Source organism: Capsicum annuum, chromosome 5 (genome assembly GCF_002878395.1).
Source record: "Capsicum annuum cultivar UCD-10X-F1 chromosome 5, UCD10Xv1.1, whole genome shotgun sequence".
NCBI lineage: Eukaryota > Viridiplantae > Streptophyta > Magnoliopsida > Solanales > Solanaceae > Capsicum > Capsicum annuum.
This window is the reverse complement of record NC_061115.1, coordinates 117,621,535-117,645,706: the sequence shown is the minus strand read 5'-3', so window position 1 is coordinate 117,645,706 and position 24,172 is coordinate 117,621,535. Positions and strand designations below refer to the sequence as shown.

The 24,172-nt window shown below is 37.8% G+C and overlaps 1 protein-coding gene across 6 annotated transcripts in view; it reads left to right on the top strand.

Annotated features, from left to right (window-relative positions):
- LOC107870867 (K(+) efflux antiporter 6) overlaps positions 1-22,915 on the top strand; it is a 36,890-nt gene extending 13,975 nt beyond the window's left edge. The window contains exons 8-20 of one of the 6 annotated variants that reach the window (XR_007055848.1): positions 11,905-11,976; positions 12,064-12,147; positions 12,335-12,403; positions 13,368-13,445; positions 13,641-13,729; positions 18,710-18,806; positions 18,902-18,955; positions 19,122-19,217; positions 19,769-19,957; positions 20,244-20,321; positions 20,572-20,627; positions 20,743-20,787; positions 22,136-22,225. Coding sequence is in view for 4 of the 6 variants with exons in the window: in XM_047413136.1 (XP_047269092.1) it covers positions 11,905-11,976; positions 12,064-12,147; positions 12,335-12,403; positions 13,368-13,445; positions 13,641-13,729; positions 18,710-18,806; positions 18,902-18,955; positions 19,122-19,217; positions 19,769-19,957; positions 20,244-20,321; positions 20,743-20,787; positions 22,136-22,225; positions 22,361-22,441 (1,122 nt within the window). In the remaining 2 variants the exon portion in view is untranslated. Of the gene's footprint in view, positions 1-11,904; positions 11,977-12,063; positions 12,148-12,334; positions 12,404-13,367; positions 13,446-13,640; positions 13,730-18,709; positions 18,807-18,901; positions 18,956-19,121; positions 19,218-19,768; positions 19,958-20,243; positions 20,322-20,456; positions 20,640-20,742; positions 20,788-22,135; positions 22,226-22,360 lie in introns of those variants that run through there. The other 5 variants (XR_007055847.1, XM_047413137.1, XM_047413136.1 and 2 more) reach the window with 5 other exon arrangements.
- Positions 22,916-24,172: the final 1,257 nt, after the last annotated feature.

Sequence of the window (24,172 nt, the reverse complement as noted above, 5' to 3'; positions counted from 1 at the left end):
GGAAGACAAGAAACAGGAAGTGTGGTTGAGATGGTTTGGACATGTGATGAGGAGGGGTATGAATGCCCTAATGCGGAGGTGTGAGAGGTTGGTTAGAGACGCATTTAGGCGAGGTAGAGGTAGATCAAAGAAATATTGGATGGAGGTAATTAGACGTGAGATGGAGCAGCTTCAGCTTACCAAAGACATAACCATAGATAAGAGAGTGTGGAGGAAGCAATTTAGGGTAGAAGGATAGTAGGACGGGTGCGTCATTGTAATTAGGTGAGAGGACTTTGTCGTATTACTTAGCAAGTCTTGTTTATGCTATTATTGGGTATGGTTATTTCTTACTGTTTCTCGTCCCTTCACTATTTTCTTTCTAGACTGTTTTATCTTTTGAGCTTGGGGTCTATCTGAAACATCCTCTCTATCTCACACTGAGGTAGGGGTATGGACTGCGTACACTTGGCCATACTGGGTATGTTGTTGTTGAACTTCGAAAAACAAGTTTGGCCGTAAAATTCTGAAAAGTTATGGCCAATTTTGCTAGCATAATTTTATCAAACCTACAAAAGATGCTCCTAGACAGGGTAACTAAGAATCTTCTCTCTCCTACTTTCAAGGATGGTAGAAACCTCTCTTTTTTAGGCAACCACCACCGGAAACTATCCCTTCTTTCTTATCCAATCAATAATCACCCACTATGATTATTTCTTCAAGCCTCTCCTTGTCTTTCTATCGATCAGTTCCATGGCAGATGATACAATTTATTTCAATGCGGGATTCAATTCATTTGACATCACCAGATGGATCTCCGGCAATACAACCTGGTTCAACTGGGTAGAGAGAGAAGCAGAGATGGGATGGGATGAGAAGGATAACATTTAGTAGAAAGGTAATGGAGTGGATTTGTCACATTCTCAAGGAAGCTTCCAATGACAACAAAAATCTGGTGAGAAGATAGAGGATTAGAGACCAGATGTCAGACTTTTATGGCACTAGAAAGTACAATGTACATGGAAGATACATGAGCTTTTTTGTCCCTCAAAGGTGATCCAAGAGAAGTAATTATAGTTCCCTAGCTAGCCATAAATGTGGGTTAGAGAGGTATAACTAGCAAAATTGAAGGCTTCTTTAATAACTCTCTTTATCAGGGGAATAAGCAGCCTCCGAAATTGACTGTTCCATACGCCAAGGTGGTTGAAAGCAGCAAATGCAAATCCTAGGTTGACGTGAAGGGCCCACTAGAGAGGAGCATTACCGGGCTCTTTGGAATTTTGGTAACCCTACTCTATCAGATGTTAAAAGATGGGCTATTGCAATCTGAAAGAAAACCTTTGGTGTGGATGCTTATGAAACGGTAGGGCACTGGTTCCTTTTTGAATTCTCTAATTGTCATATGGCAGAATAAATTTTACAAGGTGAATGGGTTTGCAAAAACACCAAGGTCCAACCTCTGGTTGGATGTGTACCTACTCAACAGAAGCGTAAGACGACAGGGATTATGGCAATTGGTCTACCTCGCATTTGTGGACCAAATACATCTTCCACGAGATAGATAAAAATGTGGTGGCTGGCAAAGAATAGAGGACACAGAATTGAGGAATATCTCAAATGGACTAGAATTGAAGTTAGTTGCGACAAAAGTAAATTACCTAGTAAGGTCTCCATCACCAAAGCGGGTTATACCTTCTGAATTCCGATATGGATGGAGAAAACACCACCTTTGTGATCGTGCAAGATCGAGCCCATAATTAACATCGAAGGAGGCGACGATCGTGAGTGGGTCCCTAAAGTGGACTATGCACAAAAGTCACTCTTGAAATCGATGAGCAATACTCAGCTGACAAAAGCCTTCTTGAAGTCATAGAGGCTATTGCCAAATTAAGAGTTGTTGATTTGACGTCACACGTGTTCACAAGGAATTTTCAAAAAATGTCCCATGTGGAGCATGTGAGCTCTTTGATCAAAAAGAGGTGGATTTGCGTCGGCCGAACTTTGGGCATATCTAGCTATCATCAGAATTAAAAAAAATAAGAGGGCTCAACCTAATCTAGGTAGGCAAATAACCGATCTTTTGGGAGGAAATAACGCAGTTGAGAACAACTACAACAGAAATTGAAATTTATAAGGTAACTAAAGACCTTCGAACCACTGAAGCAAATCCAGACGCAATAGTAGACTTAGCGGTGGCAACGATGTAGTGGGGTGATTAATGTTGGTGAAGGTGAAGGGCATAACAATTTGCAAGGAACAATAACCTGCATCAGTAATTCAAGCTTGGAAGGGGAAACTTGGGTGGTGGATGGAGCCACACCAATAGCAACAGAATCGACAACACAAATATTTGAACATGGGATGATCATACCGACTTGGGTTCGACTGAATATTATCAAGATTGGCAAGATGTTGGGGGTGATTTTTAAGGACATGAAGAAGAAACTTTGGAGCTTCTCATATAGCTAGATGCATGTAGGCATGCAAAAAAGATGGAACCACAGTCAGATATTAATAAAACTAGATTCAAAGTTACAAATGTATTAAAAAGCTTAATCTATTTGAATGTGTGAAAAATATAAGAGAAGAATACTATTGAATTGTTGTGTCTAGGGGTGGGCGTTCGGTATTCGGTTTGGTATTTTCAGAGTTTGGGTTCAATAATTCGGTAATCGGTATTTGAACATAGATACCACATATCATACTTATAAACATTGGTTCGGTAGTTTGGTAATCAGTAAATTAAACTTCGGTTCGGTACGGTATTTGGTAATACCATATTAAAGTTGGAGATGTGCAAATGTATGTTTAATCTTCAAAAGTATATTTAATAGAAACCCTATTTAGTATTCTTTTTGTTGCTTCTTACAAATATATTACCAAGGTTTAAAAGATTCTTTGGGATGACTAGTACTATTGTCTATTAGGTTGGGCTAGACACACACACACACACACATATATATATTCGATATTCGGTAAATACCGATTACCAAATGGTATAAATATCTTGTACCAAACCCAATCTCGAATACCGAAATATTGAAATTTTACTCCCAAATATCATACCAAATACCCAATTACCGAATACCAATTACCAAATTTTTTAGTTCGGTTCGGTAATTCGGTTTTTAGTATTTTATGCCTAGCCCTAGTTGTGTCTATATTATTACATTGAAACCCTATTTATAGACACTATATTCCAATCCTTTCCCAAATAGATCAGTACATTACAATTCTTTTCCAAATAGGATTCTATATACTATTTCTATTCCTACTCATATTCTAACACGCCTCCTCAAGCTAGTGCTTACAAGGCATATGTACCAACCTTGTTGTGGATGTAATTAATATGAAGATCAGTAAGGGACTTGGTGAAGATATCTGCAAGAAAATTGGTAAGGACTGTTCTGGATGCTCGGGAGGCCTCAGTTGAAAAGGAACACACTGAAAAGTGGTAAAAAAAGTAGTAAATGTCGTTGGAAAATCGATCTGTCGCTAGAAAATTGTCGGAAATTGGTATAAAATATATGAATCATCTCGAAATCAAGAGATGAGTAGATCTTGAACAAGAAAGTCACCAAAAAGAACTGATCAAAACTTGCTCACGCGCTGGGTTATTAGATTTGATGGCTGAAACAGTGGTCATAATATGGGAACAAATTATATAGGTAGGGTCGGAATGATAGCATGACCCTAGGGTCGGAATGAAGGCACGACCCTATTGGAAAACAAAAATTATATGAGCAGGGTCGAAATGGCGACATGATCGTACTAAAAAAGAAAAATAATGTGGGAAGGGTCGAAATGGCGGCACAACTCTACTGAAAAAGAGAAATTGTATGGGTAGGATCGGAATAATCGCACGACCCTAATGAAAAAGAGAAATTATATGGGTAGGGTCGGAATAATGGCACGACCTGAAACACCTTGGCTTTTGACCCTTAGAAAATTTCCTGAGTTTTTTTTCGTTTTCTGGACATCATACGATTAGAACATACTTGTCGTATGCTAAGATATAACTTAGGTCCCTCCTCTCGTATGTAAATCAGTGTGGTTTGGTTGGTTTCTGTCCAAGGTACAAATGGACATCTTACCTTTCGTATGTTAGGGTACGAGGCGTACATGGTGAGGTTGTATGATGCCTTAAACTAAGCCTAGTGCATTCTGTCTAATGTACAGGTTAGATGGTACTTCTTGTATTTTAGGATATGAGTTAGACTTTTGTGGTCGTATGTTGGTCAGTATGAAGGTCCAAGATGATGCTAGGGTACGAGATAAGAGTACCACTCGTACCCTAGGGTACGGTTTAGGGGGATAGGTCGTACCCTCCTGCGACCTAGTTTTCAGCTTTTAAGATGTGGGTATTCTGGACATATCCCACCCCAAAACCCTTAAGTCCTCGTATCTTAAAACATGTTGTGGCCCCTCATAACACACTATTGAAAGATCAAACACTCTAAAAATCCTCTCTAAACTCTTTCTTGAAAATTGGGGCTAGGGTTCTTCAAAGGTGTTCATCCTGAGGCTTAAGAGTCAAGTTTCTTCCGTGAATCTTCTTGAATAAGGCATGTGACTCTTCCCTCATTGTTAGTTCATAAATATCACGTGTTTTAAAGTGTGATTGTGATTCTTAAATGGTGGTTTTTAAAACCAAAATTGAGGGTTTTGTTGCATATGGTGGAGTATTGTTTAGTCTTGGTTTAACTTGTGTTTATACATGTTTTTGGTTTATCCATGGTTATACATGTTTAACTTGTGTTTATACATGGTTTAACTTGCACATGTGGGTGCTTGGTAATTGTTGTTTAACAATTGGGTCATGGTTCACCCTAAACTTAATGGTTCTTACCTTGATTTTGGTCTTGATAATAGCATGCCCTCGTAGTGTTTGTGAAAATGTCTAAGTGAATAATATAGTCACATAAACATGGTGTTTTGAGCTAAGGCTTGGCCTAATGAATATGAATGGTTGGTAAATGATTTTGTGAAGGCCTTGTTGGCCATGTAATGATCTAAGTGGTAACCTTGGTGGTTTAAATTGTTAATTGGGTTTGAGTCTTTAAATATTAACTTGATCTATGTCTTTGGCTAGACAATGGGTTCGAGTCCCTAAACTTTAAATTGAACAAGTGTCTTTGTTAGACGCTGGGTTCGAGTCCCAAAGTCGATTGAATGAATGGTTGATAGATAATGGTCATGGCATGCGGTATACTTGCAAGTAGTGTTGGTATGGCGATACCAACGAAGTGCCTTTGGTATGATGGTTTTAAATTGGGCTTTAAAGCAGGATGTGTAGCCGGGCTGTGAAAGTGGAGTCCGAAGGACTAACACTGGATACCGCACTAGCCGCGGGTGTCTTATGATCGGGTGGTTCGAGTCCCCCGAATGAACATATGAAAGGGAGGTTCGAGTCCCCCTTACTGCATGTATTAGTGCTTAAGTCACCTTGATTATGCTGGGGGGTTTGAGTCCCCCATAAAGGCATACACAAATATGGATATTCTCTGGTTCGTGTGGCTACACGCACTGGAGCCCTTCCAGCTAGGGGAGAGCTGGGCCCATATAGCCCGGGGGTGCCTTGTTCTATGACGGTAATGCTATACAGTTCAGGTTAATGATTTCAAAGTTCATGTTAATCTTGTTCCCTATCTCGACATGGTATATATATATATATATATATATATATATATATAGATTTGGTTGATCATTTGCTTTGTTAATAGGTTAAGCTTATGTCTTCCAATGGTTTGAATAATTGCTATTGCTTTTTCAATTTCTTGATATTGTTATGTCCCGTTCTGTCTCGTCTCTCCTGTCTATCCATCCTATCCATCCTATCCTATCTATCCTGTCAACCTATCCAACCTATCCATCTATCCATCGATCCATCTATCCTCCTATCCAACCTATCCATCTATCATCCTATCTAACCTATCTATCCTAACTATCCTATCTATCCATCTATCCTATCTATCCATCTATCCTATCTATCCATCTATCCCATCTATCCCATCTATTCATCTATCCATGCATCCATCTATCTATTCTATGTGTCTGTGTCTGTGTCTGTGTCTGTGTATGTGTATGTGTATGTGTATGTGTATGTGTATGTGTATGTGTATGTGTGTGTGTGTGTATCTATCCCATCTATCCCATCTATTCATCTATCCATGCATCGATCTATCCATCTATCTATTCTATATGTATGTCTATGTGTATGTGTAAATGTATAATGTATATGTATTGCATTGGTATAGGCATTGATTGATTGGTTTTGAACTGTTGGCACTATTTTATCCTTATCCTTGAGTTACATGCTAGCGCTCCAACCGTTAACCATCTTCGACGTTGTATCTCCACGCGATGCAGGTGTTGGTCATACTACACCTCTTACTCAGTGATCGGACTTGGGGAACAACTTGTGTTGACTTGAAGTGGTGAGCTTCCATACCTTGGAAGGCTCCATTTCTAGTTTTAGTTTCTTATGTTTCATTGGTTAGTCTTGGAAATTGGTTTTGGCTATGGTCGGGGCATGTCTTGATCGGATGTTGTTTTGATTTCGGATAGAGGCTTTTTGAGACTATTATGGGTTGGTATGAGCAGTATTGGTAGTGGTGTCAGTCTTGGCACTGGTATTGGCATTGGGGCTGATACCGTATGACTTCATTTGATTTTAGATTGTTCCATTTTATTATGGTATGGATATGGACTTGGTTATTATTTCGGTTTGGTTATGTTTGTTGGTTGACATTAGGTGGTTGGACTTGTTTGGGTTGGCCATGGTCATGGACCTATCCAAAAGTCTTTGAGTTGATAATTACTCTATCTTGTTATATGTTTGGAATTCATCTTACTCGGAATATATGATTGGAGGTTGGATTGGGTATTGGGGGTGGTCTCCGGTCCTTTTTGGACTTGGGATGCCCATTAGGACAAGGCCCTGGTTCGGGTTGTGTCACGACCCTACATAAATTAGATATGTGGAGTCACTGGATAGGACACACAGAACTATGTAAATTAGATCTGAGGAGTCATCGGAAAGACTCATAGTGCTATGCAACTCAGATATGAGAAAGTAGTCCGGAAAGATGTATGGTGCTACGCAAATTAGATATGAGAAAGTAGTCACCTGAAAGATGCACGATGTTACGAAAAATAGATATGAAAATGTAGTCACCGGAAAAATGCATGGTGCTAAGCAAAGATATGGGAAAGTAGTCACCGGAAAGAAGCATTGTGACCCAATCTTTTGGTAACATGATCATTGGCCAGGCGGGCGATATATATGGGTTATAGCCGCCCGCCGGCAGCGGAAGCTCTTTGATTCTCTACCAAGATCGTAGAGACTGAGATACCATATGAGAAACATAAGAGAAGAATACTATTGAATTGTTGTGTCTACATTATTACATTGAGACCCTATTTATAGACACTACATTTTAATCCTTTTCCAAATAGGTCACTACATTACAATCCTTTTTCAAGTAGGATTCTATATGCTATTCCTATTTCTACTCATAATATAACAGGATGTTAAGTTTAAAAACGATGAGGGCAAGAGTACCTGGTATCTTGGAACTTAAGGGGATTAAACGATGTGGGGAAGAGAACGGTGGTGAAGAGCTGTATAGAACAATGAGAAGCTGATATCATTTGTCTACAAGAAACAAAATTACAAGGAAACATTCAAGAGGTTGTTAAACAACTTTGTGGGGTAGATGGACCAAATATGCTTGCCTACCAGCAAGTGGTACTAGAGTAGGGATTATCATGTTATGGGATATTAGAGTATGGAAGGGGGAGGTTTTTCAAACAGGGGTTCACACTCTTACATGCAGTTTTGATGATTTGCTCTGAAATTTCAACTGCCATATTTCCGGTGTGTATGCTCCGAACTGCAAGGTGGAAAAGAGAGAGGTATGAGATAAATTAGGGGCTGTTGAAGGTTTAATGGAGGGGCCTTGGGCAGTCTCTGGGGACTTCAATTTGTGCAGGTTTCCCTCTGAAAAAGGAACTGCCAGAGAAGATCCACTGCCATGGTAGAGTTCTCAGATACATTGGAGGACTTAGAGCTGTTAGATATGTCATTAGGTGGTGGATTTTTTACGAGTTCTCAGATACATCAGAGGATTTAGAGCTGATAGATATGTCATTAGACGGTGGATCTTTTACTTGGTTCAAAGGTTATATGCATACATCAGCCTCCAGTATAGAGAAAATCTTGTTCACCTCTATTAGAGTGAACAATTCAGTAAGGTCAAGCAAACTGTTCTCCAGAGGTCATATGCCTATAGCGTGAGTGTGGTCCTTGGGATCAAAACAAGTCTTATTTCAAGTTCAAGAATTGGTGGTTAAATACATAGGGTCTCACAGAGAGAATCAGATCATGGTGGTGGACTTCCTTTGCATTCCAGGGGAAATCTGCCTATAAGTTAAGAGCTTTGAAAGATGAGCTCAAGGAGTGGAGTAGTGAGGAGAAAGGAAATCTGCACATCCAGAGGATCAGCTTTCTGAACAAAATGGCAAGTTTGGAATCTTTAATTAATGGTAGAGCATTATCAGAGGAAGAGGCAGCTATGAAGACAACAACTTTTGTGGAATATGAAGAGTTGATCAAAAATGAGGAAATAACTTGGAGACAGATATAGAATTTTATGGTTGAAAGAAAGTGACAACAATACCATGTCTTTTCATAATGCAGCAAATGCTCACAAGAGAAGTATCAGTATTGACCATCTAGAGATCCAAAGGGAAATAGTGAAGGAACCAGGAAGAAGTATAAAGGAAATTATTCAGTTCTACAAGAAATTGTACACAAACAGATAAGTGGAGGCCAACAGGGAACATGTCAAATTGCCCTACTCTTTCAGAAAAATAAAAGGCACATCTACAAGCTATAAGTTTGAAGAGCTGGAAGTACATAGTTGTTTGAAAATGTGTGCTGCAGACAAGGCTCCCGGACCTGATGGGTACACCATGGAATTCTTCATTAAATCCTGGGAAGTGGTAAAGTGTGACATCATGGATGCCTCCAAAATTTCTACGAAACAGAAATGTTTGAAAAGAGTTTCAATGTCACTTACATTGCCTTGATTCCAAAGAAAAAGAGGGCCAAAGAGCTAAAAGACTTTCGACCAATAAGCTTGATAGGTAGTTCTGTAAGTTATTCTCTGAATTATTGACTGAGAGAGTTAAGGGGGTAATGGACAAGCTGGTAGACTCAACAAATGGCTTTTATTAAAGCGAGACAGATAATGGATGCCGTGTTGATAGCAAATGAGGCAGTGGACTCCAGAATAACTCAAAAGAAGCCTGGAATCCTCTGTAAATTGGACAGTGAGAAAGCGTATAATCTTGTTAATCGGGGTTATCGATTAAACACTCTTAGAGGGATGGGATTTGGTGAGAAATGGATTAGATGGATCAGCTTCAGCATACCACAGTTAAGTTCTCTGTACTGACTAATGGTGCCGCTGAAGGTTTTTTGTTTTTTTGCAGCTCAAAGGAGAATTGGACAAGGGGACTCCCTATCCCCTTTCTTATTCATTCATGTCATGGAGGGTCTCAAAATTATGATAAAGACACAACAAAGATCAATGGGTGGATTTCTGGCTTTGAGGTAGCCACCAACAGTGCAGAAAATATGGAGGTGACACACCTCCAATATGCCGATGACACTTTGATATTCTGTGATGCTGACGAGGAGCAGTTAAAAGTATTTAAGAGTAATTCTGGTGCTTTTTGAAGGTCTTTCAGGATTGCATATCAATTGGGTTAAGAGACACATCTATCCTTTTAACACAGTCCCAAACAGAGAATTTTTGTCCTCAATATTGGGAGGTAAAGTGGGTGGCCCTGCCTTCTATATACTTGGGATGTTACTGGGGGCTAATTCAAAATCTAAAGAAATTTGGTGATGTGTTGGAGAAATGTGAAAAAAAGTTGTCTAGATGGAAAGCTGAATATTTATCGTTGGGAGGCAGACTTACTTTGATCAACACTGTTCTGGATGCTCTTCCAACATACATGATGACTTTATTTCCCAGTCCAGCAAGTGTCGTGCAAAGGTTGGACAAAATTAGGAGGTCCTTTTTTCTGACTATGTAACAAGACCAGAAAAGGGGATCACTTCTCCTAACTAGCAAAAAACAAAAGGGTATTGGGTATTAAAAACTTGAAGAACCATAATAAAGCATTGAAATTGAAGTGGTTTGTGGAGATATGCTCAAGAATCACAATTTTTGTGGAAAAATGTGGTCAGATTGAAGTATGGGGAAATGGATGGATGGGTTACTAAGGAAGCAAATAACCCATATGGGGTAACTGTATGGATATCAATTATGAGCCAGTGGCCTATATTGTAAAGACACTTCCATCAAAGTTTATGATGGTTGTAAAGCTCTTTTCTGGAAGGACAGGTGGTTGAGCAACATGAATCTTTTGGAGGTGTTCCTGATTTATTTCTCTTAGCACTACATCGACAGTACTGTGTCTGAAATGTGGTCTCCACAAGGTGAAATTCAAATTTTAGAAGAAGGTTAAATGACCGTGAAATCCTTTGAATGGTTGTACTCTTTAAAGCACTAGAATTATTCCAAGGATTCAAAGAGGGGAGAGACAGACTTTGGTGGAACAGACATGACTGTGGAACTTATAAAGTCAGTTCTGGATACAAGATACTAAATAGGGTATTGCAACAGTCTAGCAGGTGGCCATGGAAACAAATTTGGAAAGTTAGAACACCTTTGAAGGTGGCTTGCTTCTCATGGTTGTTTTACACATGACAACCTAAGAAAAAGGAATATAATTCTAGTTACACGTTATTTGTGTGGAGAGGCAGCTGAGAAAGTGGGACACCTTTTCTTGCATTGCTGAATCACTAATCAACTATGGAAGATTTTCATCAATCTCAGAGGCATACAGTGGGCAATGCCTAGCAAGTTTGTTGATACTCTAATTAGTTGGGAGGAAATAGGGAAGGTAGTAGAGAATAGGGACTACTGGAGAACAATTCCAGCATGCATATGGTGGACTATATGGAAAGAGAGGAATGCTAGAAGTTTTGAAGACAGAAGTAGAACACTTCAGAAGACTAAAACATACTGCATTTTGCGTTTGTGTTTTTAGTGTACAAAGAGCTCCCTTGTAGAGGCAGAAGATATCCTGAAAGTTTTAGAATGATGCTAGCTTGAGGAGCTTTTCCTTTAAGTTGTGAAATACTTTATTTTGTAAAGGTGTTTTAGCACTACCTAAATGCTAGTTTATAATACAATTATTACATTCTCAAAAAAAAAAATAAAAAAAATCTGAAAAGTTCTGTTTTTACTCTTTTTCACAATTTTTCACAAATTCCAAAAGCAACAAAAAGTTCTCTTCATTTTTTTACCCCCAATTACCCACAAAGAATCAAACCAACTCTAATTTATTTTATGGCCAAATACAACTCCAATTTCCAAAAATTATTTTTCACTTTGAAAACAAAAACTACTTTTTTTCAATTTTCACAATGAATCATGACCAAATGCCTACTAAGATACAAATTGTCATGTGCTATTACAGAAACATCTCTCGTGAAGATATTGACCCCCGCATGTTTATGCATGCTGTTTTGCTTTTGTGGTTTGTTCTATTAAGTGTTAATGAGGCATTATGTCCATTTGAGACTTGAGAGTATTGAGACGTGTTGAAGTTATACACTTTGCTCTGCTTCCTACTATTACCACCAGCCTTTTAAAGGTGTTTCCTTGGGTGTCACTGCTTAATGGCTATGATAAAGCATAGTAGAATTCTTGCTCTAATTCTACATCAACTTTCTTTCTTTGGACGGTCAAGTAATATTGTGGTGCTAATGGTTTGCTGTTATTTTAGTATTTTTTTCATTTTCTTAAATTTATGTTTTCTTATTTCATATGGTAAAAATTTCAGGTTGAAACAGTTGCTCAATTTGGTGTTATCTTTCTTCTCTTTGCGTTGGGTTTAGAGTTTTCCACAGCAAAGGTTGGATTTTGTTTCTTGAAGTGGAGACATTTTGTCGTTTTATCTTATAATTGAAAGTGGAAGTGCAATTTAACTTTGTAATTGCAGCTTCGCATCGTTCGATCTATTGCAGTGTTAGGAGGGTCTCTCCAAATAATTCTCTTCATGTGTTTATGTGGAATGACCGCCTCGGTATGCAATTTCAATTTTCTCCTATTTTGAAGCTGTTGTTATGACTAGATCGGCTTTAGCGATCTGCATTCCTTAAAAGCTTTTTAGATTTTATCTAAATGTTTGAGGCTCCAATTGTGCAAATATGGTCTATGATTATTTCTTGCAATGATGTCACTTCATCTTGACCATGATTGATAACTTGCAGTTATGCGGTGGGAAAGCATCAGAGGGTGTTTTTGTTGGTGTCTTCTTATCAATGTCTTCGACAGCAGTGGCAAGTCCTCGTGGATTTTGACTTTGTCTTTCCGATTGAATTTATTGGACCACCAAGTATTTTGTCATCGGTTCTTATTGGATCTTTCTCACAAGGGGTGAGAATTGGGGATATTATTGCCAAATAACTCAAGTTCATATAAAGTGTATTTTACGAGAGAAATGGGTTAGTCTACCAGTAATACAATAATTTACTATTTTATTATTTAGGGAGAAGTAGAGAAATGTCGCTTTGAATGCCCAAATCAATTTCTGTAGTGGGTTCCATAAATTTTCGACCCTATAGTTCTTACAAAATGCGAGGAACTCAGTTGAATGCGTGGAAGACTGGAGCTTGGATGTGATTGAGTTTTAAAGAGATTTTGACTGAATAATGTTTAATACAAGTGTGATTGAGTTTTAAAGAGATTTTGACTGAATAATCTTTAATACAAGAGTTTTACAAAAAATTGTGGAATGGGATTCACTTAAATTCTGTCACAGTCACAAAAAAAGATGGCAAAAGATTACCATTTACTGGAAGTGCTCGAATTTTAGAGAATTGCATTTTGACTGAATAATCTTAGAAACAACAAATTACATAAATTATGGAATGGGATTCACTTAAATTTTCTATCACAAGAAAAGATTATAAAAGCTTACATTTCCTATGCATCTAATTTTGTGCTAAACTTGTTGCTAAAGATGTACTTTCAAACATTGTTTCGGAATTTCCTTTTACAAGAGAATGACTATTTCTTGGATATTCTCTAGGATTTCAGATTCTCTCAATCCTGTGGATTTCTTTTTCCAAACACATTTTAAGTGGATGAAAATAATAATAATAGATATAGCGGGAAACCTATCTTGAATCTTGAATCCATTCGTTCGGTGTTGCTCTTGAAAACATTGAATTAGACACATTGTGCTGTAGCTAGTAAATTATATTACCTTACTGAAAAATATTGTTTCTTGCCGAATCACAGGTTTTGAAATTTTTGATGGAAAAAAATAGTGTTAACACCCTCTCTGGGCAAGTAACGGTTGGAATCCTTATTCTGCAGGTGTGATTTTGCTTCAAATTCTTTGTTTTTGTGATATTGCTATCGCTTAAAGATAACTTTGCCACATATATATATATTTTTTTCAAGGATGGGTTATTAGTTGTGCTAGCAATTTTCAATGCTTTTTATTTTGCCTGTTCTTCGTCATTGGCAGTACTTACTTTATTGAACTTTTGATGTGTTTCTCGTCTACAGGATTGTACAGTAGGTTTGCTATTTGCACTGCTTCCTATTCTTGGTGGTACTTCTGGTGTTTTTCAAGGAATGGCTTCCATGGCAAAATTGTAAGCAGTTGTGTTCGAAAAAATTTTGAATTTGGAACGCAAAACACCATTATGCTGTTGTATTGTTGAACGTCCATGATGCCATATGTGCTCTAGCATGGTGTTCCATGGTGCTAATGATTTTTTCATCCATAGTCTAATTCTGGTGCCAAGTTAGGGTATGATTGGAAAGCCATCAGGTAATTGGAATTGATGTAATTATTAGGGTCGTACTCGCTCCGGCCCAATTTTACGTGTAACCTTTTGACTGGGCACAAAGTTTATGAAATAGGTAAATACTTTGTGAAGTTTACCAAATTGTCCTTTTTAGAAAAGCAAAAAAAAAAAAAGGAGTACTATCTTACAAATTAAGTGAGACCAATATGGGTAAAAGATGAATTGTGCCTTTAAATAATTACCAAATAAGCAAAGGTGACATTATTTTTGGGACAGATCAAAAAGGAAAGTGTGCCACATAAAATGGGACGGAGGGAGCAATTACTAGCCTAGTAATTACACAACCAAGTAATTACGATAACTTGTTTGTTTGCCACAATGTAAATATAGTGTAATTACAAGTTTACTGTTTGGTTGCACTAGTGTAATCACATAGTTATATTAATTTTTCAAAATAAAAGTTAATTATCAAAACAAAGAAATTAATATTTGACAAATAAGGGCCTTTATAATGATATAAATTAGATATTTAAGCTATATATTGTCTATTGAAAATATATTAGTCAATAAACTGATGTTCTTAACTAATATTATAAAAAATATTTGATGTAAATTTTTTAAATTACAACAACAACAAACCCAGTGTATTCCCACATAGTGGGGTCTGGGGAGGGTAAAATGTACGCAGTCCATACCACTACCTCCGGAGAGGTAGCAAGGTTGTTTCCGATAGACCCCCGGCTCAGGATTAGTGTATCTTAATTAAATTAATCATAAAAACTAAAGGCACATGATTTTTAAGAATATCATGAAATGCATATTTGACAAAAAGATTAATATTATTAATATAATATCATTAAATTATTAAAACATCTGACGAAAAGATAATCTATTAATTCTAACTGAAAATGAATGACTTGCTATGTGAAAGTCAATAATACTAAAACAAATATATTGGAACCGAAAATATAGCATAAGTTCAAAATTCAAAACCAAAAAAGTTAACATAGTTCTATGTCAACTTTCAACATAACGTAAATGAATATAACTCAAAAGAAAAGAAAAACGTAAGTCTATAACCTTATTCAACAATGACTTCTACTTTAATTTAAAACTTAGAATACTAAGATGATTATGTTTAAATGGAAAATATAAACAAAAATAAATAATACGAACAATTTCATTGAATCACAAGTAAAAATTGGGAATGAGAAGGAAATAAAAAATAAATAATATATGTGAGAATATAAGAGAAGAATATTATTGAATTGTTGTAATTACATTATTACATTAAGACCCTATTTATAGACACTATATTCTAATATTTTTCCAAATAGGACGCTACATTACAATCCTTTTTAAAGTAAGGTTTTATATGCTATTCCTATTTCTACTCATATTCTAACAGTCCCTCAAGCTGGTGCTTACAAGGCATATGTATCAAACTTGTTATGGATGTAATTAATACAAGGATCAGTAAGGGACTTGATGAAGATATCTACAAGAAAACTGGTAAGGACTGCTTTAGACGTCAGGGAGACTTAAGTTGAAGAGGAGCAAACTGAAAAAGTGGTCTGAAAAGTTGAAAACATAGTCGGAAAATTGATTTGTCGCTGAAAAATTATTGAAAATTGGTATAAAATATACGGGTCATCTCAAAATCAGGATATGAGTAGATCTTGACAGGAAAGTCACTGAAAAAGACTAATTGGAACGTGCTCACGCGCCAAATTATTAGATTTGATGGCTGAAAAATGGTCACAATCTGAGAAATAAATCATATGGGTAGGGTCGGAATGATGGCACGACCCTATTGAGGAAGAGAAATTATATAGGTAGGGTTGGAATGATGGCATGACCCTATTGTGAAATATAAATTATACGGGTAGGGTCAAAATGATGGCATACACAAATCAGATTTAAGGAGACACCTGAAAGACGCACAAAATTATGCAAATCAGATCTGAAGAGTCACCGAAAAGACGGGCGGTGCTATGCAACTCAGATATGAGAAAGTTGTCTGGAAAGATGCACGGTACTATGCAAATTAAATATTAGTCCGGAGAGATGCACGCTACTACACACATCAAATATGAGAAAGTAGTTACCGAAAAGATGCACGGTGCTATGCAAATTGGATGAGGAAGTAGTCACCGAAAAGAAGCACTGTGCTACGCAGATTAGATATGACAAGCCACTTGGAAGAAGCATGGTGCCTAAATTCTACTAACATAATCATTGGCCAGACGATCGGCATATATGGGTCATAGTCGCCTGCCGACAACGAAAGCTCTTTGATTCTTTACCAAGACCGTAGAGGCTTTGATACTATGTGAGAACTATAAGAGAAGAATATTATTGAATTGTTGTAACTACATTATTACAATGAGACCCTATTTATAGACAACACATTCTATTCCTTTTTCCAAATTGGACACTACATTACAATCCTTTTTCTAGTAGGATTCTATATGCTATTTTAGGAGATTAGTGGAGCAGTTTTGGGAGAGGAAGGACTTGCACATGGTGTTTATTGATTTTGAGAAGGCATATGACAGAGTCCCCAGAGAGATTTTGTGGAGGTGCTTGGAGGCTAGAGGGGTGCTCGTGGCGTACACTAGGTCGATTCAGTACATGTATGATGGCTCCAAGACTCGAGTGAGGACGATAGGTGGAGATTCGGAGCACTTTCCGGTTTTGATAGGGTTGCATCAGGGATCGGCTCTTAGCCCCTTTTTATTTGCTTTAGTGATGGATGTTTTGACGCGATATATTCAAGGGGAGGTGTCTTGGTGAATGTTATTTGCGGATAATGTGGTACTGATTGACGAGACTCGGGGAGAAGTTAGTGATAAGTTGGAGATTTGGATACAGACTCTTGAGTCTAAAGGATTTCGGTTAAGCAGGACCAAGATGGGGTACTTGGAGTGTAAGTTTAGTGAGGTGTCGCAGGAGGCTGACGTGGTTTTGAAGCTGGAGGGAGAGTTTCAAGTATCTGGGGTCTATGATTCAGGGCAATGGTGAGATTGACGAGGATGTCGCGCATCGTATTGGGGTGGGGTGGTTGAAATGGAGGCTTGCTTCGGGAGTTTTATGTGATAAGAAGGTGCCCCGAAGCTTAAAGAAAAGTTCTACAGAGTGGCAGTCCGATTGGCTATGTTGTATGGAGTGGAGTGTTGACCAGTTAAGATCTCCCACATCCAAAAGTTGAAGGTGGCGGAGATGAGGATGTTGCGATGGATGTGTGGCCATACCAGGAAAGATAGGATAAGGAATGGGATTATTCGGGAGAAGGTGGGAGTGACCTCGGTGGAGGTCAAGATGCGAGAAGTAGGTTACGTTGGTTCGGGCATGTGATGAGGAGGGGTTCTGATGCTCTAGTGCGGAGGTGTGAGACACTGACTGTGGATGGTTTTAGGCGGGGTAGAGGTAGGCCGAAGAAATATTAGAAGGAGGTGATTAGGCATGATATGGAGCAGTTACAGCTTACAAAGGACATGACCCTTGATAGGAAGGTGTGGAGAATGCGGATTAGGGTAGAGGGTTAGGGGGTGAGAGTGCGTCGTAACAATAATCTGAAGTTTCTTGTTTGTGATGTTGAGTGTTGTCTATGGTTTCGGATAGATAGTTTCTAGTGTTATCTTGTGGCTGTAGTATTATCTTATGGCTAGTGGCGTTAGTTTATTTTGCAGATTGTACTAGTTTATATGCATTTGTGTTTTGTGTATATTATACTGCTATCGGTCCTAAGCAGAGGGTCTATCGGAAACCTCTCTACTTCATCTGATGTAGTGGTATGGTCTGCGTACATTCTACCCTCCCCAGACCCCACTATGTGTGAATGCACTGGGTATGCTTTTGTTGTTTTTATATATATATATATATAAATAAATAATAAAAATAAAAAATAATTTAAAATAATTGAAACAAAAATGAATTAAAACGAAAAAAATAAATAAAAGGAAGAAACCAAAAAGTAACCTTGTAATTACTCCATGTAATTACCTACAATTCACAGTTCCCCTGTGAATTGGAAAGTGTTATTACCCTATGCCAATTACACCTACCTACCTGATAACCAGTTAATTACCTAGCCAGCCAAACAGGCCAAACTGTGTAATTACACCCAATCCAATTCCGAGGGTGACTTTCCAAATAGGCCCTAAAAGATTCTCAAGTTATTATTGTTACCTTAAGCATGAGGGTAGACAAGTTTAGGTCAACTATTGTCCTGCATCAGATGCACTTGTGTGACCAAGTAGAAGTCAGTTGGCTGAGCCGTTCATATTAGTTTGGACCTGATATAGCTGGTGCAGCTTTAATTTTGGTGTTCCAAACTTGTTAGGCTAAGCCATGATGTGATTTTGACCATAAGCACTTTTTAATACGGGCCTAAGATGTATGTCTCATATACAAAAAGAAACGACCTAAATATTCTCAGGAGCATTTCATTTTGTTGTATAAACAGTTTGAATTCTATTTGTGCACACAAGGGTGTGGCCTAGTGGTTCAATGAAGTTGGGTTGAGCACCATAAGGTCTCAGGTTCAATTCCCAACAGACACAAACACTAGGTGATTTCTTCCCATTTGTCCTATCTTTCGTGGAAAGAGTTACCTGGTACCTATTGCTGGTGGGAGGTGGCGGTATCCTGTGGAATTAGTCGAGGTGCGCGCAAGCTGGACCGAACACCACGGTTATCAAAAAACCCTCTCTACCTGCAGTTTTTCCTGATTGTCTTTTCGATTTTCTGATGCTATTCAATTTATTGAATGCTTTAGAGGTCCATCATGCCCTTAATTTGCTAATTTTCTTTGGATGACAGATTGGTGGTTTTGTTGATGTTCTTGATAATATTGTCGATGCTATGCTGCACTTGCGTACCTTGGTTTCTTAGACTGATGATTGGCCTATCATCACAGGTGAGTTTGCATCTGCTTGAATAATGCATGATTTTACCGTCACTTTTGTTTCCTTCTGCAACTTTGAATCTCTGATATACTGGAATAATATGCAGACTAATGAACTGTACCAACTTGCATCTGTGGCTTTCTGCTTGCTTGTTGCTGGGGTTCGTCTTCCTTTCCTATCTCTGAATTGCATGCCTATTCACTCTTAACTTTCCTTTTTCCTTTTAACTTCATCCTTATAAGTTATAGCTTTTCAGTTAATCAATTCTCAAGCATATGCTAGTAAGCACACATGGCTGAATAAAATGGGTTGTTGCATATTGTCAGTGTAGTGATAAGTTGGGTTTAAGTCTTGAACTGGGTTCTTTTGCTGCTGGAGTGATGATATCAACTACTGATCTGGCTCAGCATACTCTTGAACAGGTACAATCTTATGTACTTGCATATGTACGCTGCATTTGGTCTTTAATCTTCTGTTTTTGCCAGGGGTCCTTTTCTGTCAGCACAGGGAATATATGTCGGTGTAAAGAGAATTGTGATATTTAGAGAACCTGTAGTTCCTAAAAACCTCCTAGTTAGCCTTAGAAGTCAATCCTTTGGTATAAAGAGAATAATGAATAGAGAACTAGATTTAAATGATTTTTTAACTGGCATATGATCATCTTAACTAGGGGTTCTTATTTGACATATTGGAGTGGATGGGCTTTTGGACACAAATGGATTAATTGGATCAGACAATGCATATCAAATGTGTTTTTTCTTTTTTAATTTCTTATAAATGGTTCTCTTGCTGGTTTCTTTAACGGTATGGTGAAGACAACTAACAAATGAGTGAATAGTTGCTGCAGCAGTTTCAGAAAAAGTTTTGACGTGCTGGGCTTAAGTCTTAACTAGTGCTTAGATTTTGCTTAGATTGGTGTCATTTCCAGATGTTATGGGTTTTGCCTCTTAGTGGTATTTTTCATTTGTTGCAGGTTGAACCAGTCCGGAACTTTTTTGCTGCTCTTTTCCTATCCAGCATCGGAATGCTTATCCATGTTCATTTTCTCTGGAATCATATTGATATTTTAGTGGCAGCTGTTATATTGGTCGTCGTCATAAAAACTATTGTGGTTGCTGCAGTTGTCAAGGGTTTCGGTTACACCAGCAAAGCTGCACTTCTTGTAAGTAGTCCAAATTGTTTTGCCAGAGAGTTTGCTCTAGTGATAGAGATCCCTTTCACCTCCAACCATGAGTTCTTTGAGTCACCAAGGAGAAAAAGTGGAGAATACCACTGTGGTCCCAGGGCAGGAGGGTTTGGATGTGTAGGGTTTCCAAATGAAGTATTCATACTGTTTATGTCTTCCTATAAAAAAATGTTGTATGTCCTGCGTATAACAAATATTGATACTCTGTATTTGTGTCTCTGGTTTTGCATTACGAAGTCCTTTTTTGGAATGGTATGTACAGGTTGGTATGTCTCTGGCTCAAATAGGGGAGTTTGCGTTTGTTCTTCTCAGTCGCGCTTCAAATGTTCATCTAATTGAGGTAGTGATTCAGCTAAAGCACTCTGCTTAGCAGAAATAAAAAATTTTCTTCTATTAGTTTGTATGCTTATATAATGTCCTTGTAAACAAATTTACTTTTGTATGCTAATATGATGTGGTGTGTTATTTTAAGTAGCATTAAGGAGGAACATCTTTCTGGAAGATTGGGATTGCTGATGATTTTATATATTTGAAGGATAGTCCCTGGTTTCTAGTTTCCATTTGCACTCATGAGGTCCCTATTTGTGTAGAGATTGGTTGTCTTTACTGTTGAACGTCTGTGAAGCATGAAATCAAAATTTATCAAGTAAAATTACTCGTAATGCTTTGCTTGTTGCCACTCCTTTATGCAATTTCAATCTAGGTTGATGTTATGAACTTTTGACCTTGAGATGAGTGATGGAATTTGGTTACTGCTGCAGGGTAAAGTGTATATGCTGCTTCTGGGAACAACTGCACTTAGCCTGGTATGTAAAATATGTTGCTTTCTCCATTTTTGACAAAAATAGAAATGTGCCTTTAGTCTCACTTGTGTGACTAAAATAAAATCTCAGTAAGTCTGATTTGGTTATTGGCATTTATGTTAAATGGGTTCTATGCACTGCAGTCTCTGAACACTGCACTTTTTGAGTGTTTTGAGATAGACACGGTGACAACTTCTCTTCGTGCATCCTTTGGTTGTGAGCGTAAGTCTTGATGCACTAATCGAAGGGCGTAACATTAATCTGCCTCTATATATTCTCCTATTTTTGTTGATTTATGTTTCTATGAGTAGCGTAATTATATAAAATTGTCTGCTTTCATGACACGGGATGTGGAAAGTGGACTGGATTTAATGAATGCTTTTTATTTAACTGGCACATTCAAAAGCCTTTTAGGAGAGAGCAGCTGCATCTGAAAGATGCTGCAGACTTGTGGCAATTTTGCATGCTGAACTTAGGGGGTTTTCTTTGCTTCCATTTTCGTGGGGTTGGTAGTGAAAATTCTTGAATGATGATTTGGATTAAAAATATAAAATAATGAAGCTTCGTCCTGGATAGCTTTACCAATATTAGCTGTGTTGATATTAGTCTTTTTTTTTTTTCAAAAGAAACTTTTTTTATATAGGCGGAGGGGAAATGGGGGAGGTATTTCTTGGTGGAGAATCAAACCCTCACCGACAAGGTGAAAGTTCAGGTAGCCAACCAACTAAGCTGCTAAGATCCCCGTGTCAATATTAGTCTGCTGTACCTTGTGTAGCCAAATCAAGGTGAGAAAATGTTTGTAGATTACATGTTCCATTTTCCTCTGTTCTAGCCCAAACCAAATATAATGGTTCCCACATAAGTTTATTGATGCCAAATATAAAAGGAAAGGACATAAGTAGAATGTGAGAGTATCATTAAGTTGTATATATACAAGGGCTTAACCAGAGCAAGTTCAGGCCCGGATCTCTACATGTCCCATTTTCTGCTTCACTTGATACACAAGTAGCCCCAGGTTCTTAGAATGCTTAATTTGTTAATCCGTTCCGGAAGTCTCAATTTTGGATCTTTCTCCCTTTGTCATCAAGTTACTGCTGGTTATTATCTTTGAATGTGCCTGGTGCAGATATTTATAAGCTAACCTCAAAACAGCACTGAGGGGCCTCATGCAAACTGACCTAATAATTGGCGAAGACAAATTTTTAATATTACATGGGCCAATCTAGTGTTTTCTTTCTTTTTTTGGGGGTGGGGGTGGGAGGTGTTTACAGGGGGATGTTTTCTACAGAAATTAGAATTAGCTGTTATATTTTAAAAAATAATTTGTGTTAACTCCAAAGCATTTCTGCAGGTTACAACACCGTTGCTTTTCAAGCTAATTCCTGCTGTTGTGCACCTTGGAGTTCTACTGCGATGGTTTTCCCCTGATATACCAAATGAGGTAGCTCTTTTCCTTAAAGAGTAGCTGATTCTCTCTCAGTTTAATCAGCCTGCATTCTCTGCATGTTTTTTTCTCCAAATACTCGGGTTAGCCAAGAGTTGTGAGGTATCTCCAAAATTATTTTTTTTATCCCAGATTGGATCTAAAGGAGATGCCATGCGTGCAGACAGTTCAAAGCGTATTACTGTGCTGATCCAAGGCCCTCATGATTCATGATAAGATAGAAACACGAAGCGTAAAGCGATTCTCACACTTTACCTGATGGCATTCTTATACTGGGCGACAGGTGCCCAAGAGTGCAAAGGCTGCTGATTGATTAGACGATTGACCATCATGAAGCTCCTTTGATGCACCAACATCGGATGGTTTCCTTTGATTTGTTGGAAACTCGTCACCATATGCAGAGGAGTGTATTGATCTGTCTGCAACATTTTTCTGGCATTTGTTTTTGGTACGGTGTTAATGGACTAGTCGACCTTGTCCATTTGTATTGCAATTGTTTATATTCTTTAAAAATCTTTCGAGTTTGTGGAATTGTGTCGAAATCTGGCCTCTTAAAGTTTCAAGTTGACAAGTGTAAATAGCTGTTAGTACATACTATTAGTGTCTAGCGTATGAAGTCTTAATTTAATGTATACCCTGATTTATATGACCTCCAATTGTTTAACTCAATTCATTGATTTTCTGCTATTTTGTTTTTGTGCACACCCAAATCATCTGTTTGCCAAAAAGATCTGTCAATCCTTTGCGTATTGGTCTTTTTGGGTAACAAAGATTTGTACTACTATTTAAAAATGCACGACGACAGAACCTTTGCTGCCTGATTTGATTATTGACTATCCGTTTGCCTATAGATTCTGGTTCCAAAATTTGATACAATATCTGGAGATTATATTCCAATAACTGTTTTTTTTTGTTTTCCATATTGCCGTTGGTCCAACTTCTAACTTCAAAATGTAGCATCTGAAGTTGAGGCATCGGACAACTTTTCTTTTCTTACCATTTCCTTCTTCATATTTCCCACTGCCCGAACCAAAGTATACTCATCTGCTGGACGCCGAACTGCTATCTTCAGAACTTGGATGAACTGCTCCATTTGGCGAAGGTGTCTCAACTTTGGGGATGCGCCTAACTCCTGGGCTTATGCTTCGTTGAACATCTTTTGGCTTCAATCTTGAAAAACAAACGTTAAAACTAGCTCAAAAATGGGATTGAGGACTTGATTTCTTAACATTTCTATGTCAAGTGAGTCATAAAATGTCGATTCGTCAACACCTCCAACTTAAAACGTTGCTTGTCCTTGAGCAAATCAATGCGCACACAAATGGTACTACTTGAGAGTTCAAACAAATGCTCCTTTGTGAAAACTATCTTGCCTTCATGACTTTGAAAAGCATTGGCACAAGTATCCACCGTAAAAAATTCAACGGAAAAGGGTCAAAATATCCCTGAACTAATTGAAATGGATAAAAAATATTTCTCGTTAGTTTTTTGGCTAAAAAATATCCTTTCGTTAAATATTTGGCTAAAAAATACCCTTCTCTCTAACAGAATTTCATTCAACATGCCACCTAGATTTAAAAAGCCACGTGGTCATGCCATATCACCATCCACATATAAAATTTCATCTTTAATTTTATAACCCAATTTATTATCCGACCTGATCCATAATGAAAAATATCCGATCCAAAGTCAAATACGTAACAAAGAATAAAAAATCCGGATCTTTCTATTTCCCTTAATCCTTCTCTCTCCTAAAAGAAAAAATCCCATTCTCTAGATTCACTGTGTTGCTGGTTGGATTCATTTGAAAGGGAAAAAGATCGATTATCACATTCTAAAGTTCAGTACAGCTACATATGATATAAATTGCTTATTGGTTGCAAGTTCCAACAACAACTCTTCCTACCATTACTTTTATGCACATCTATGAAGCTCATAAATTGG